Below are 14268 nucleotides of genomic sequence, written 5' to 3'. Positions count from 1 at the left end.
CTGATTTATTATTTCTCCAATGCATATGTTTTTGGGTATTTGAATATGCCTACATCAAAAACTAGATTTTTAGGGAGCCAGTTATCTTGGCTTGCAAAGTTAACAAGTTCTGGTAAGGTCAATCTCTTACAATAAATCTAATTATTACACAGTTGCTTTCTTTATATATACAGTTTTTACCTTATTCTATAAGACAGAAAGGATGGTGGGATAATGCTCTTATGTTGAATTTCCTGGTGACAGCCATTCTTACTTCTTCAGAGCATTGTAGGGAAGCAGAGGACAGATGGATGTTTTTCAATTGGTGTTTGTATGACCTATTTAATCTGCGTAATTAGAAAATGGGAAAGTTGTGTATGATGCTGATGCTGACTTCACTTCTAGGTATTTTTGAGCTTGTTTAAAGTATGGTAATGAGAAAAACATTTTACCTTTGGGCAGCAATCTAATTTGTCAGGAAATTCCTCTTGCTATGATGAGTGGATGAGGAAAATTTGGAATAATATGATCCAGATGTTAAAGGTCCTATTTAACAGCAATGCAAATGTATTCTTTCATGGAATTGTCCAGATGGTGACCTTCCAGTATTAATAATAAATCAATACTGGGGTTTGCATCTGTATGCAAAGATTCCCATCTTTGTTCTCATTTACATGACGAAATACTCATGCATTTCTCGTGGAAGCTAATAGTATTAAAATTAACAATCTGGAAGACATAAAAATCAATAAGGAAAATTGAAACAATTACTGCAAATAATATATACCAATTGATCTGATAACAGCATCATCCAAGAGAAGGTTGTGCTACCATTTTTTAATTCATTAGCATTTAATTTTGCAGTTAACATGATAACAAAATTCTATTACAATTTTGTATTAGAAAGTAGCCAATTTAATGAATATGTGTACGGATGTAGTTTTGGCTTTGCTACATAAATTCAAACTTTACTGGAAAACAAAAAAAGCAACCTACCGTACATAAGCACAGCGGAGAGGGGTCGTGTTGGACTGTAGCCAGGCAGGCAGGCAACAGAAAACCTTCGGTGGCCTCTGGTGAAGGCTGGGAAACCTCAGGATCTGCAGTCAGGGGTGAGCAGAGGCCACTGACCTGTGGCTTGTCAGAAGGGCAGCAGGGCATGGAAGGAGCTCTGTCACTTTTATGGTCACAGACAGCAGACTGAGCTCTCCTAAAGTCAGGGTTGCAGGGTGGAGAAAGGCCTAACACTGATGTGATCTAGTGATGCTGTACTGTTATCTTCTACAAGCGTTTCTATCTCTTAATTTATTTAAATTTGTATTGTAAAATACCGGTTTGATCAAGGTTCCATGCTTTCTGGAGCTTGAGGGGATTATTTTTAAGGGTCTCTCCTATTTTCTTAGAGAAGAATTGACTCCTCCTACAGTTGAAATCTGTGGCAAAACTGTTTTAAATTTCACAAGGAATAACACAGATTCCTTCAGAATTCTACATTTTGGATCAAGGAAGAAGATTCATCTTCCATAGAAGTATCTTACTCTAGGTGAATTGTGCTTATTGTTTGCTTTAAAGAATCCCCCTGCACCAAACCAAACATAATTTTTAAAACTGTCTCCCCTCAGAGTTTCTGGGGATTTTATTTTTAGCAACGTTTCTGTGAGGATCCAGGAGTTAACTCTACAAACACTACTAAAGTCAGTCTTGCTTTATCTTTGCCATCATCAGGCTTCCACAATCCCAAATTCATGGCTATTAACATGACTACAGAGAGAACTGACAGTAAAGGGCTTTTAACTCTTCAGTGGGTATCAAATGTGCTTATTGGAAGAGAAATAGAATATTTCATCACTGTGGGCAGCTCAAGCTAATATACGTATTGATTTTGATGAAATTTCATTTGGGAAAAAGCATTTAAAATTTCAAGCCACAGCACTTTGTGCTGAAGAAAGAGTTTTTAGGAAAATCCTCCGTAAGTGTGGTTGTGCACCCAAGCACCATCCAGAGCAGTGCAGCCAAAGGTGCCTCTCTGAAAGTGCCTAAGAGCAACTCTAAGGCGTAAAGGGCAAAGTGCCTCCACTAATTTCAGAAAACTTGCTCCCAAACCTTTAACCTTGTGGTTACCATACTTAATCTGAGTTCAAAAACAAACTTTAATGTTTATTCCAGTAAAAATAATTCTATCAATAGACAATTTAGATTCTAAGCATATGATGTGAGGGGTATGATGAGTTGTATCTCATTGTTATAAGCAGTTACTACATTGGATTTACTAATTATTTTCAGCATGCAAGGCAGACTAACATTCTAGAGTCAAAGGCACTCCTGGGTCAGATGCTGTACAAGTAACATTTTGTGTCTAAGTTTTGCAACTTGACAGGCTGTTAATCAAACCTGACCACGCACAGTGGAAACATGGGATGTCATTACTTTGAAATGACTGTCTCAGTTTTGCCAACAGTCCCTCTACTGCCTGTGTGGGTTGTTTCTCTTTATTTCACCATCAACTTTTGCTGGTGGAAAATCCTGTCCGTGTGAGGAATGCTCTCAGTTATTACCATTACATCACTTTCGGAGCAACCTCTGTTGGGAAGAACATCACAGGATGTCCCATTTTTGTTGTTTTTTAAGTGGTTTTGATAAGTTTCATAGATGGCATATTGACTTGGCTATATATGACTTACCTCAGTTGTTTTCTACCTATCTTTGTCCTGTTCTGTCCTTTGTATCTTTCCTTGCTTCACAATTTCAAACTGTTAGTTTTAATTATATTAGCAATCTGTACACAATTTGTGAAGACTGAAGCAAAACAAACTGGGTTTGATGGGGGTTCATTCCTGTAATTTTTCCTGTATTATACATTTTTATTCACCCTTAAGTAAGAGTGAAATACAGAAGTGTAAAATTTGTTGAATTTATATAAATACTTCAGTAGAAGCTACACATGCAGCATTCTGTGCCACTCTGCAAAATACACGTCTTGAGCAGACTTTCTTCTTTTCTATTCATATGTTAGTGTACAAATTGTTCCTCATGATCCATAAAAGCAATTGAATTTTGGGTTACCTAGGTATAATGTTTACCATGTTTGAACTTTATTAATCCGTTAGGTAGGTAATTTCAGGTAAACTTTGGATTGGCACCTGTTAGGATTTTCTATTTGTTAGATTTTGCTTTGCATGAAGTGAAATTGCTCCAGGCTGGTCTCTCCACCACCTGCCTCTACATAAGAAACATCTTTTGCATTGTGAGGCTGTATCTCCTCTTACTTCTTGGACGTTTTTAATTGCATATCTGACCTGAAGTTTGATATGAAGTCATTTTACAACTCGTGTTTTTGGTGTGAAGAGAGAAGGGGAAAACCCTTCAACCTTGTACAGCCGCTGTGTTCACTCATGTAGTGGTTTCACGTTTACTAAATTTTGGTCTTGGTACTTATTTTTCTGTGGGAGAGAGACTAGGAGAAAAACAAAGCAGGCTCAGCTTTAAAATTAACAAATAGCTTATTAACATACACTAAAAGAATAGAAAAAAAGAAAGTCGGGGAAAAAACTAAAACAGAATGAAACTTTAAAAACACTCTTCCCTCCCCTTATAAACTGTTCACTTTCTTACAAAACAACATACAGAGACAAAACTTGTAATTTTCAGTCAGTTTCACTATCTGACTGTAGTCTTTTATTAATTCATTAGGGGAAGAGTATCTTCTAAAGTCAGGGATCCCACTGACAACCTAGAACAGTTCTCTTGTGGGTTTTAAACAGTCACAAAACCAACCGCCCAGAGAAACCTGCCTTTGTGACCCTGCCAGGAGCAGGTTCCCAAGCTGCTTATTGGTCATAGGTCTTAGATTTTTGCATACTGGGGTGTCACTTTTTAAAGATGAATAACTCTAAAGCAAAGGATTCTTCACCTTAAGGTACAGAGATATCTTCTCTCTTCTTCACTGGCGCAGGGGGCTTCTCATTTTTATCTCTGTTTAAGCATCTTATAGGATATTACTCAGTTCATCACAAACACATTTGCTTAAATCTACACATAAATTAAAACAATCATCTCCCCAAATGCATATCTTTCCCATGATTTAAAGGAATGATCTAAATATAGAGTTCATTTCCATAGCTCAAGTAAGAGTAAAACAATTAACTCTTCAACCCTTTGTCTTAATAGTTTTTTCACTCTTGCTCTACTGACTTTATGCTGTTTTTTCCTTATGTTCACTCTGTCCTTTCTTACTCTCCCAGAGAAGGGCCAAGCTCTGGAAGCTTCATGTTGCCAGGAAAGAGTTAAATCTGCTCAGAGTCTTTGTCTGTCCCTCTGTAGCTCGTGGTGTTAGATGTTCAAGGCCGTGCTGATGAGGGAGGAAGAACTCACACAGAAACATCAGAGATCGGAGCACTCAGGCAGTCCGGAATCACAAAACCCAGGCAGGATCATAAATGCCTTCTCAGCCCACCCCTCGGTGTAAATTGGGGCGGCCTCAGCCTAAATGGTGCCCATAGCTCTTATCAGGGGCCCGGCAGAGATCTCTCCCTGCTCCAGGGAAGGTTAGAGAAAGCAGTTGTTGTAAAGCAGCGACCTCTCCTTCCCCCCCACACCCGGGAGCCGATGGAATCCGGCCAGGCTCAGGCCAGCTCCCCACAAAAGGAGCTGAGGAGACTCAGCTCGATGTTACCTGTCTCTCTCTGGCCAAAGGAAAGGAGAAAAAAAGACCCACCTACAGGAAATCCATGGGGTTTTATATAGTACTTCCCGAAGTCGCAGCTAGTAATTCTCAGTGGTTAAAACAGATGCCAGTATTCTAATTAACTCTCTGATAAGTTCCTGTCTCTTCCAAAGCAATTCCCAGGTCCTGATCTGGAGAATTATTCTACATTCTTCTATAACTAAAAAACTAAACTGTACTAACCCATGACAACTCATCTAGTGCCCTAACTTCTGAGTTAATCCTCAGTTCTCCATTTACGCACCTGAAGGTGATGAGACATCAAAAGGCTTGACGTAACGGATAAAAATAAATAAGTACATTCGTATCAAAACCACATTATAATTATTTCTGACGATCATGATTTTCTACTCTACCATGCTATAATGTTGCTTGGAGATCTTCTCTCTTTATTTACTGCCAAAGATTTTTACTCCAGTGAATTCCTGCTTCCTTCAAACTGCAAGCTTTTTTTTTTTTTTTTTTTTTTTTTTTTTTTTTTTTTTTTTTTTAACAGCAGCAGCAGCAGGAAGCAGCCTAACACTTAAAGTATGAATATGCTTGACAGCCAGCAACGCTGAGAGCAGGTTATGTATGGGCAGTAGTTCTGAGACTTAAAGGAACAGCTTATTTATATATGTGCAATACCTGCCACCCCTTCAAGAAGTCTGAGACTGACATCAGATGCATTATGAGGTTGATCTACTCGTTCTTGAGGAATCCCTGGAATTTCTGGTCAGACAGCAGTTCAAACTGGGTCCAGCATAGTAGCTGAGTGGGATGCAGAAATCCTGGACAAACAAAGTTCAAATTCTACCCAGGTAAAATTTCTAGGTGCATTAGGAAGTTCTGGTGTTTTGATGAAGAATAGATTGACACAAGAAATCTTTCATGGTCCTATGACAGAAAAGAGTCTGATGACTCTGGGTTTTGCCATGGCACTGCCTTTTTATGTATTGTACTATGGGAGTGATGGGAAGATGCTTGTGGAGATTTGTCCTGCCTACATGCCTTCCACCACTGCTGCACCAGCCATGGTACATCACCCCAAATACCACTGGCAAGGACCAGAAGTGAACTCTGGAATCTCTTGTGCCCCTGGGTTCATGAGAATAAGGTGTACTGGATACTCCTGCAGTAAACTAAACTCTCTTTTCCTTGATAAGAGCTGTTCTTGTGCCCCAGACAAATGATTGAACTCCCTCATCAGTTTTATGACTAATAGAATACTCTGAATGTATCAGCCAGTGACATATGCCAGGCCTTTGGGGATTCGGGGTTTCCAACAGGCAGATCTCTATGTGCAAGAAACGAAACAATTTTCCCAGTTGCCAGAGGAAGGCAAGTTTCTTCCTCCCTCAAAGTCTGGGAAAAAATGTCCTTTCCTTTTTATATCTCCTATCTTCCCCTTTCAAACAGGAGAATTATGCTGACATAATCACCTTACGTCCAGTTATTTAACATCAAGCAGATGGTTGCTGAAGTTCTTGCATCAGCAATAAGATTTTAATTATTCTTTGGTAACTGTGAATCCTGGCACTAGTAAACCTAGAAAATTGTAGCCATTTTCATGTTGTCCTTATCTTTGATGGCAGCTGAAATGTGTTTATGCATCCTTGACACTAAGCAAATATTTTGTTGTTCTTTGGCTTCTTTATTTCCTGCAAATTTGATCTTGACAGTTTTACAACATCAGTGGCATACCAACAAGAAATTTGTCCAATGACATCTGTGGAGTCTGTGGACAGAAAATCTTTGTGGATATAAAAAAAGAGGGATCACTGAAAATACCTAGCAGCTGTCCTGTAATCATGGATACCCTTTCCATGTCATTATGAAACGATTGTTTTCTCCTCTTTTATGCTGTATTAAAAAATAATGATGAGAAGAAATACCAAGAAAGAAAAGGAACCAAAACAATGTTCAAAAACAACATTGTGCAGAGGTGAAAAGTAGCAACACAAGCTGTTTTTCAGTTCTGTAACACAAGCTGAGGCCATTCATATTTCTGGCTGGCAAACTGATGCAAGAGTGGCCATAATCCTATAGTTCTAGGCTTAAATCCCCCTTCCAGGTACTTGGTGCACAGCTTTTGTGTGTGTGCCCAGCAGGACATTAGACCAGGTATGCTGACCCATCAGTCAGGTCTGCTAATTCAGGCTCCACTCCTGTGCATTGCAGAGGATTTCCTCCATTTGTGCTTGGGGCTGTTTACCAGGTAGTTTTAAGACAGATGTGGAACTCTTCTCAACCAAGGTCCTGTACTCTAGAGCTTGACAGAAGAGCCAGTGACCCAGGGATACCAAACAATTCCACATCTTGCATTCAAAATTAAAAGTATTGAATCTGTGCTGGAACAATGTTACTAATCAGCCACTTCTACACTCCATAAAAGTATCCTGGCTTCTTGCGAGCTGGAAAATATGAATACCTGTCTGGATGTTCTGGACATTGGATTTGGCTTTACAGTGACTCCAAATAGTCCAAATATTTTAAGTAATTTGAAACTGCTTGGTTTTAAAACCAGGCAGTGTCCATATTCAGTCATTAAAATTATCTTCTGATGGTTTGACCAGGTTTGCAGATGTAAGCACTCAGTCTTTTTTGCATTTGAAAGATTCTTTAACAATACACCTGATACTGGGTTTCATGAATCCTGCATCCACAGCTGGTAAATAGTTGGCAAGAACCAAACTCGCCCAGACTGCCCTGAGAAAGCTGGTTTGAAGGGGTTGTAAAGTAACCCATACCTTCTCTGTAACATGTGTGCTTTTCATTTGGATTTTCTAAACCATAGCCTGATTACTTTCTTATTTTTGTTTTGATCTGCAGCAGAGGGATGAGATGGCCACATTAAATGAAAGGAAAAACTGTTGTTATTAAGGAAAAATTATATTTAGGGAAGACAATAGTTCTGTTTGCCTTTACCTTATCTAAGACCCCAAACAAGCTAGGAAAAGGAAAGTACATATATATTTTCCTTCATGATTTCAAGACATCCAGAATCAATTTTTATAATGAGAGAAACACCTTAAAGAATATAAATCACAATTTTATAAATAGCATGCAATGGATTTTGTTCTTTAACAATTTTTTACTATTATTATGTAATGCACTTTCAGAACAAGCTGTCTTTTCCCTTTTAGTAGTAAGAAAACAAGATTTCTCTTTAGCAAGTAAGAAAATAGTTGAAGAACTGCTGCTGCTTCTGTAGAAAACTGCTTGAGTGGAAGCAAAGTTTGGCTCATTTTCTTAGAGAATATTTTAACCACAGGGTACTTAATTTTAACCTTACCGCTATTTAAAAAAAAAAAAAAAAAAAAAAAAAAAAAAAAAAAAGTTATTTCAAAAAATTAACCTAATACTTTACTGTATCTTTGATTCTGACTAAGAAAAATACCAAAATTTACCTATTGTTGCATTTTCTCTCCATTTTCCTTATGAACAGATTGTGTGGGAGCACCCAAATATTTTGTGGACAACCTCTGGACAGCCTCTGCACTCTGGTGTTTTGGCAGTCAATTGTTACAGGCATCATCCAAGGCATTACTTCCTTACTGGTTCTAGAATAAGATGCAAATTACTGGCGAGTATTCAAGGTGTTGGACATTTTCCTGCCTGCAATAATATACATATTCTGTACTTAATTTTAAAAGACTAGAAAAAATAGCAATTGGTGGAAGTCTGGTATGCTAGAAACACTTTTGCCTCTTTTTGAACTACAGCAAGGCTATACAGCATATTATGAAACCATATTTTCTTTTCTCAAAGTAAGAATTAAATTCATGGTTGTAATGGGAAGCTCATGCTATAAAAAAAAATAAAAACTAGAATTAAGAAATAGAGAGCAGAAGTAGCTTCTGAATTCAGAATAACCATGATCAGTATTTTAAGAATTTCTGCATTTTTATTAGAAATCAAGGATACACTTACTTAACTTACACTTTAATATATATATAAGAATAAATCAGATATTGTATGAAGCCATCTATAGGTGAAAATAAGGTTTAGATGCCAAAAATGGTAAATGATGTGCTTTAAAAAACCCAAAGTAATTAAAAGAAAGAGCAAATCTTGAATACATAAAAAGAAGGTGGCTTCTTTTAGCTTAGATGAAGTAACAAAGTTAAAAATTCTTATTGTGTGTTATGTCTGCATTAATAAATGCAAAAATGTATGTAAATAAGCTGTTAATTTTCATTGTGCTGTCAAAGTTGCCTGCTTGTGGATGTAATGGAAGCAGGTGTGTCCTCAGCCTTCTCAATGGCTAGCAGAGAACAGGGATATTTTGCTCGTACCAACACTTTGGTTGTGCAGAAGACTTGCTAAAAGCAGTAACAGAACAAGCCACCAGCTGTGAGAGGAAACCTCCAATTCAATCAACTCAGTTACAGTGAGGTGTTTGAACAGAGTTTTTGTACCACATTAGATGCCCAAGATCAAAACAGCAATAAAAACACTAACTTGGATGTCGTCTCATCACAGTGACAGCCAAATGTTGTAGGTGTTTCCATTTGAAAGCTTTTAAAACCTGCTTCTGTATGTGCCTGGAAATGTCCTGAGCTGCGCCTAAGTCCTGAACTGATCCAGAAGTTCATAGTCCTTCTGGCCTACCAGGACCAAGCTATTAGGGTTCACGCAAAATTTTCTGTGGCTGCAAGAAAAATATCACAAAGACATTCTGTTCTTTTTAACATCAGCTCTGAAGGATGAGTCTGCTGCCAGTTTTCCATTTGTTCCATTTTTTCACCAATTAGAACCCTTGTCCCAGGAACCTTCTCAAGGAAACACAACCCCACCTGGCAGCAGACAATGTCCTGTGTGGGATGTTCTTCACCCACTGTAGTTTCTTGGACTACATTTACAGAGAGAGCCAAAGGTAGGAAACACTTTTCATGCCTTTGTTAAGGCTGCTAAGCAAAGAGAGGAACATGGCATTGGATTCAAGAACTATATATTTATGTTTCCCACACTAGCTGAGAGCAGCTTAAACTCCACTTGTGCAAGTAAGAAGAGTATTTGAACCCTGTTCTGAAGCATCTATTGTCACATATAGTGCAATGAAATTAGACAAAAATCATTCTCCATAGATGTCTTTCATAAAGGAAATTATAATTACAACTGCAGCAAGAAAGCACATTTCTACATTAAGCCTTGCAGCCATGATTTTCAGGAGATCTGGGGATTTAACTTTCTGTGACAATGAAGTACAAAGTCATTAGATCCACTGACTAGAAGAGCTAGGACAAAATTCTTTACTGCATAAACTGACTTTTATAGCATTTGATGAGATGTGGTTTACACAAAGAATGCACAAAACCCTAGGCCGGATCTCTCCTGAAATTTTTGCGAAGATGCAGGCATAAATTACGTAGCTGTATATTTAAAACAACTTTTCATCATTAAATATTTAAATGAAACAGCTTTTGCTCATACTGCTGATTAACGTGTAGATAACTATTGTTGTTTAACCTCAGAAGGCAGCTCAGCACCACACATCCACTCTCTTACTCTCCCCACAGTGGAATGGGAGAAAATCTGAAGGGTAAAAGTGAGAAAACTTGGGAGTTCAGATTAAGGCAGTTCAACGGGTAAAGTAAATGCTGTGCTCACAAGCAAAGCAGGAGAAGGAATTTATTCACTGCTTCCCATCAACATACAAATGTTTAGTCATTGCCATGAAAGTAGACTCCATGACATAGAACTTTTACTTGGGAAGGCAAATATGGTAACTCCAAATATCCTCCCTTACTCTTTCTTCCCCACAGCTTTTCGTGCTGATTATGTTGTCATGGGTCATGACATTAGATGTGGGAGATCCTTTTGGTCAACTGGGATCAGCTGTCCTAGCTGTGTCCCCTCCCAAATCATGATGCACTCTCTGCCTGCTTGCTGGCAAAACAGTGTAAGAAACAGAAAATACCCTGATGCTGTGCAAGCACTGTTGAGCAATTACTAAAAAGCCCCTGTGTTATGGAGACTGTTTTGGGCACAAACACAAACCACAGCACCACAGAAGGAGCTGTGAAGAAAATTAACTCTATTCCACCCAAACCTGTTCAACTACTCAGAGCAATGGCTACAAAATGTAATTACCTCATAGCAAGTGTTAGAATTTGCAGTAGCCCAGCTCTCTGTTCTTGAGATGCAGATAAGTGATGGGACAAATAGGCAAGTGAAACAAATCCAAGTAGATTCACTGCATATTTATTCCTTAATGTCACTGTCTAGGATCTTAGAGCTATTTTCAAATTAAACCAAAACACCTGCTGCTGCTCTTCACCAGCAGGCCACTCCAGGTAAGTCTTTGTGTTCATGATCTTCCGCAGCTTGCAGAACCTCTTGGGAATCGCTTTGCTCTGGATGGGCTCCAGGAGGATGAGAATTGCCGCATCGTTGTTCTCATCAAAGAGGCGGAAGTGCGAGAAGTCCAGCTCGTACTTGCACCACTCGCTCTGCACAAAGTGCTCGGACAGCACAAAGAGCGTTTTGTGGCTCTTCTCAATGGAGTCGATGATGTTGTCCACAATCCATTTCCCAGGCACAAAGTCCCGCTTGTGCAGGCAGAGCCGGAAGGGAGGGCAGGCCTGCTCCAGCTCCTGCACCATGGTGTTCTCCACCCAGTCGGAGTCGTTCTCGCTGTAGGAGACAAAAGCGTCGTAGCACACGTCCTTCGGCGGGGCGCGCTTGGGCTTCCGCTTGGCTTGCAGCCATGCCCACGTCATCCGCAGGTACCAGACCACGTGGTACTTGTAGCCGACTGCCACCAGCACCAGGACGACCAGGAACACCAGGACACAGATCAGCGACACCACCAGGGACCTGTGGCACTCCATCAGGGAGAGGTGCACGGCGCCAACCTGCGCCCCTCTCACCGCCAGCGGAGAGTCACACACGTACTTGTCCGGCCACCCCACCAGCACCCGGGCTATCCCGGCTTCGTGGTGGATGAAGGAGAGGAACTCACAGGAGCAGATGAAGTTGTTGTCACTGGCATCCAGCAGCTCCATTCTCTTGAAGGACTCAAACTCCTGCTTGGAGAAACTGTTCAGCTTGTTTCTTCTGACGGACAAGGCCACTAAGTTTGGGAAAGGTGCGGCACCCGGCAGGGTCTTCAGCTGGTTTCTTGAGAGGTACAGCTCTTTCAGCATGGGCAGCTCCAGTCCAAACTCCTTCAGGTTGTTTCCACTAACATCCAAAACTTCCAACGTTTCAGGAATGCACATTGTTACTTTAGGAATTTGAGTGCTGGAGAGGTTTAAATATTTCAGGGCTTTTGGCCATTCACACCCATCTGGAATCTCACCAAAATTATTTTGGCTAATGTCTAAAACAATTAGGTTTCCTAGATGAGACAAACTTTTACTTGTCATTTCTAAGTCACTCAGTGAATTCTGACTTAGATTTAAAATTTGTAATGATGGCCAAGCACCCTGACAGGCTGAATGTTCTAAACTTTGGTCTCCAAGCAAATTTGCACTAAGGTCTAGATATTCTAAAGACAGAAGATGTTGTGAAATTCTGCATGGTACCAAAAAAACCTTGGTGTTTTGAACTGTGACTCTCGTAAAATTAGACAGTAGACCTTCCACCGACTGAAGATCTGTAAACAAGTAAAATTCTTCTATAGATAAGTTCTCTATTGTTAAAACTCTAAGTGTCTGTGACTGATTTGCTTGAATTTGCATTTTCCATTGTCCAGTTCCCAAGAGTCTACAGTCTACCAGCTCCAGCTCCACTAATTTTGGCATGTCTTCTAAAATGCTGACAATCTTCGGAACAGTAGCATCTGTTAGTAAGGCCTGTCTAAAAGTAATTTTTTTCGCAAAAGATGAAGACATGATTCTCAATACTTCCATTTCTGCAGCAGTGCTGAACGCTATTCTTCTCACTTCCAACCAAGCAACAGAGTGCAGAATGTCCCTAACAATTTCTGAGAATACATTAATACTTGTTATGTTTAGGATCATATGATTTACCGTCTTAATTGAGTTCAAACTTCCCTGCTCATACTGACTGAGATTGCTAGCATCAATCCACAACTTGTGCAGAAGCTCAATGCCTTCAAAGTTCCCTTGCCTTATCACAGAGAACTGCGGGTTGCCCAGGCGGAGAGAGGTCAGGTTCCTCAGGCCAGAAAAGGGGGAGCTCTGCCCCAGGTCTCTGTAGGAATTGCCTTGAAGGTGGAGGTGCTGAAGTGAGAAAAGGTGCCCAAACCACAGAGGGGACAAGTGAACCAAGCTGTTATTTGATAAGTCCAAGAGCTCCAGTTTTGCCAGGGACTGAAACGAGTCCTCTTCTATGGAGCTGATTTTGTTGGACTGCAGCAGCAGGGCTCTCAGGTTCACAGCCTGCTTCAGGTCCTGGGATTGGATGCACTGTATCCTGTTGTGGGCTAGGTTTAACACTGTGATTTCAGCCATGAGCCCCGGGGGAATGAAGTCCAAGCCCATGAAGGAGCAGTTGCAAATCTGACTGGCATCACATGAAGGACAAGCTTGCTTCAGCACTTGCTGCTTGGAGAGGTTTGTAGCTAAGACCATGTAGATAGCCAACACTTGCCAGGTGTATGTAGTCATTATATTGCCTAAAACATGAAATACAGTCACAGCAAATATAAGATGCATAGCTTGTTTTGGAGAAGGTACATTTTGGATAAATCTAAAAATCTAAAATATAAGTTCTACTCTTCTGTCTTGCCAAAGGCACTGCTAAAATATTTGGTTTTAACGGTTCAGAGTTGAAACAGATTAGTTACTACTCAGATCCTCCTCCTGTTTAGTAAGGAGCCTTGATACTTCAATTTCACCTTGTGTCTTTTTCTTCTGAATCTGAATATTATTTTGTATATTCATTTTTTACGACAGGGAGTCTCCTCTACGTTTTTCAATTTCTGGTTACATCAAGAAGAGTCAGCATCTTACAGTAAATACTAACGTTCAGGTTTAATACTTACTTCAAGCACATGTCTAATCTCTATTCTGACAACAGAGAGAAAAGGAATGTGTTTGTTTCAGTCCATTCTTCATTTTATCTGCCTTTTCCTGCTCTGATTGTAAATGTCCTGTGAGCAGGGAAACAAACACTTGCCTCAATGATTCTCATGTTGTCATCAGTCTGACACTTGCTAATGAAATTTAAGCTTGTAAAACTGACCATCAGTGTCTACTGACTCAGCTCTTCCTTTTTACTGCCACATCGTTCTCCTGCCAGTGCCTTTTTCTGTTTTGGGAACCTGTGGCAGAGAGATCAGGCCAAGCCGTAGGGAACAGCAAGGGGTCAGATCAGATCAGCTGACTGGACTAGATAGCTTTTTCCAGCCCCACAGGCTGTTTCTGGTCTTCTGGGCTGAAATGATTCAAGAGAAGCCACACAGATGTGGAACCTGTGTCACTCCACTTTCCTCTCACAGTTTTCATAATGATGATTTGGCAAGGCTTTTATTTTGTTACAGAGCTTCCTGCAATATCCAGCTTGTCTTTACTTTCAACAGGATGCCTATAGCTCCTCTATCCTTCTGAGGAGCTGGAAAAACAATTTTTTAAGCCAGAGAGGTCTTTTCCTTTTAAAACATTTATTGCATATTG

General features: G+C 39.9%; 1 protein-coding gene across 1 annotated transcript; it reads right to left on the bottom strand.

Moving 5' to 3' along the window:
* Positions 1-10908: 10908 nt before the first annotated feature.
* LOC120752902 (toll-like receptor 2 type-2) lies at positions 10909-13260 on the bottom strand. Its single transcript, XM_040064674.1, has one exon. It carries the CDS (start codon positions 13258-13260, stop codon positions 10909-10911), a length of 2352 nt encoding a protein of 783 aa, XP_039920608.1.
* Positions 13261-14268: the final 1008 nt, after the last annotated feature.

Source organism: Hirundo rustica, chromosome 5, assembly GCF_015227805.2.
Source record: "Hirundo rustica isolate bHirRus1 chromosome 5, bHirRus1.pri.v3, whole genome shotgun sequence".
In the NCBI taxonomy this organism is placed as follows: domain Eukaryota; kingdom Metazoa; phylum Chordata; class Aves; order Passeriformes; family Hirundinidae; genus Hirundo; species Hirundo rustica.
Note: the sequence above shows the minus strand (reverse complement) of the source record. Positions and strands in the feature narration are given on the sequence as shown.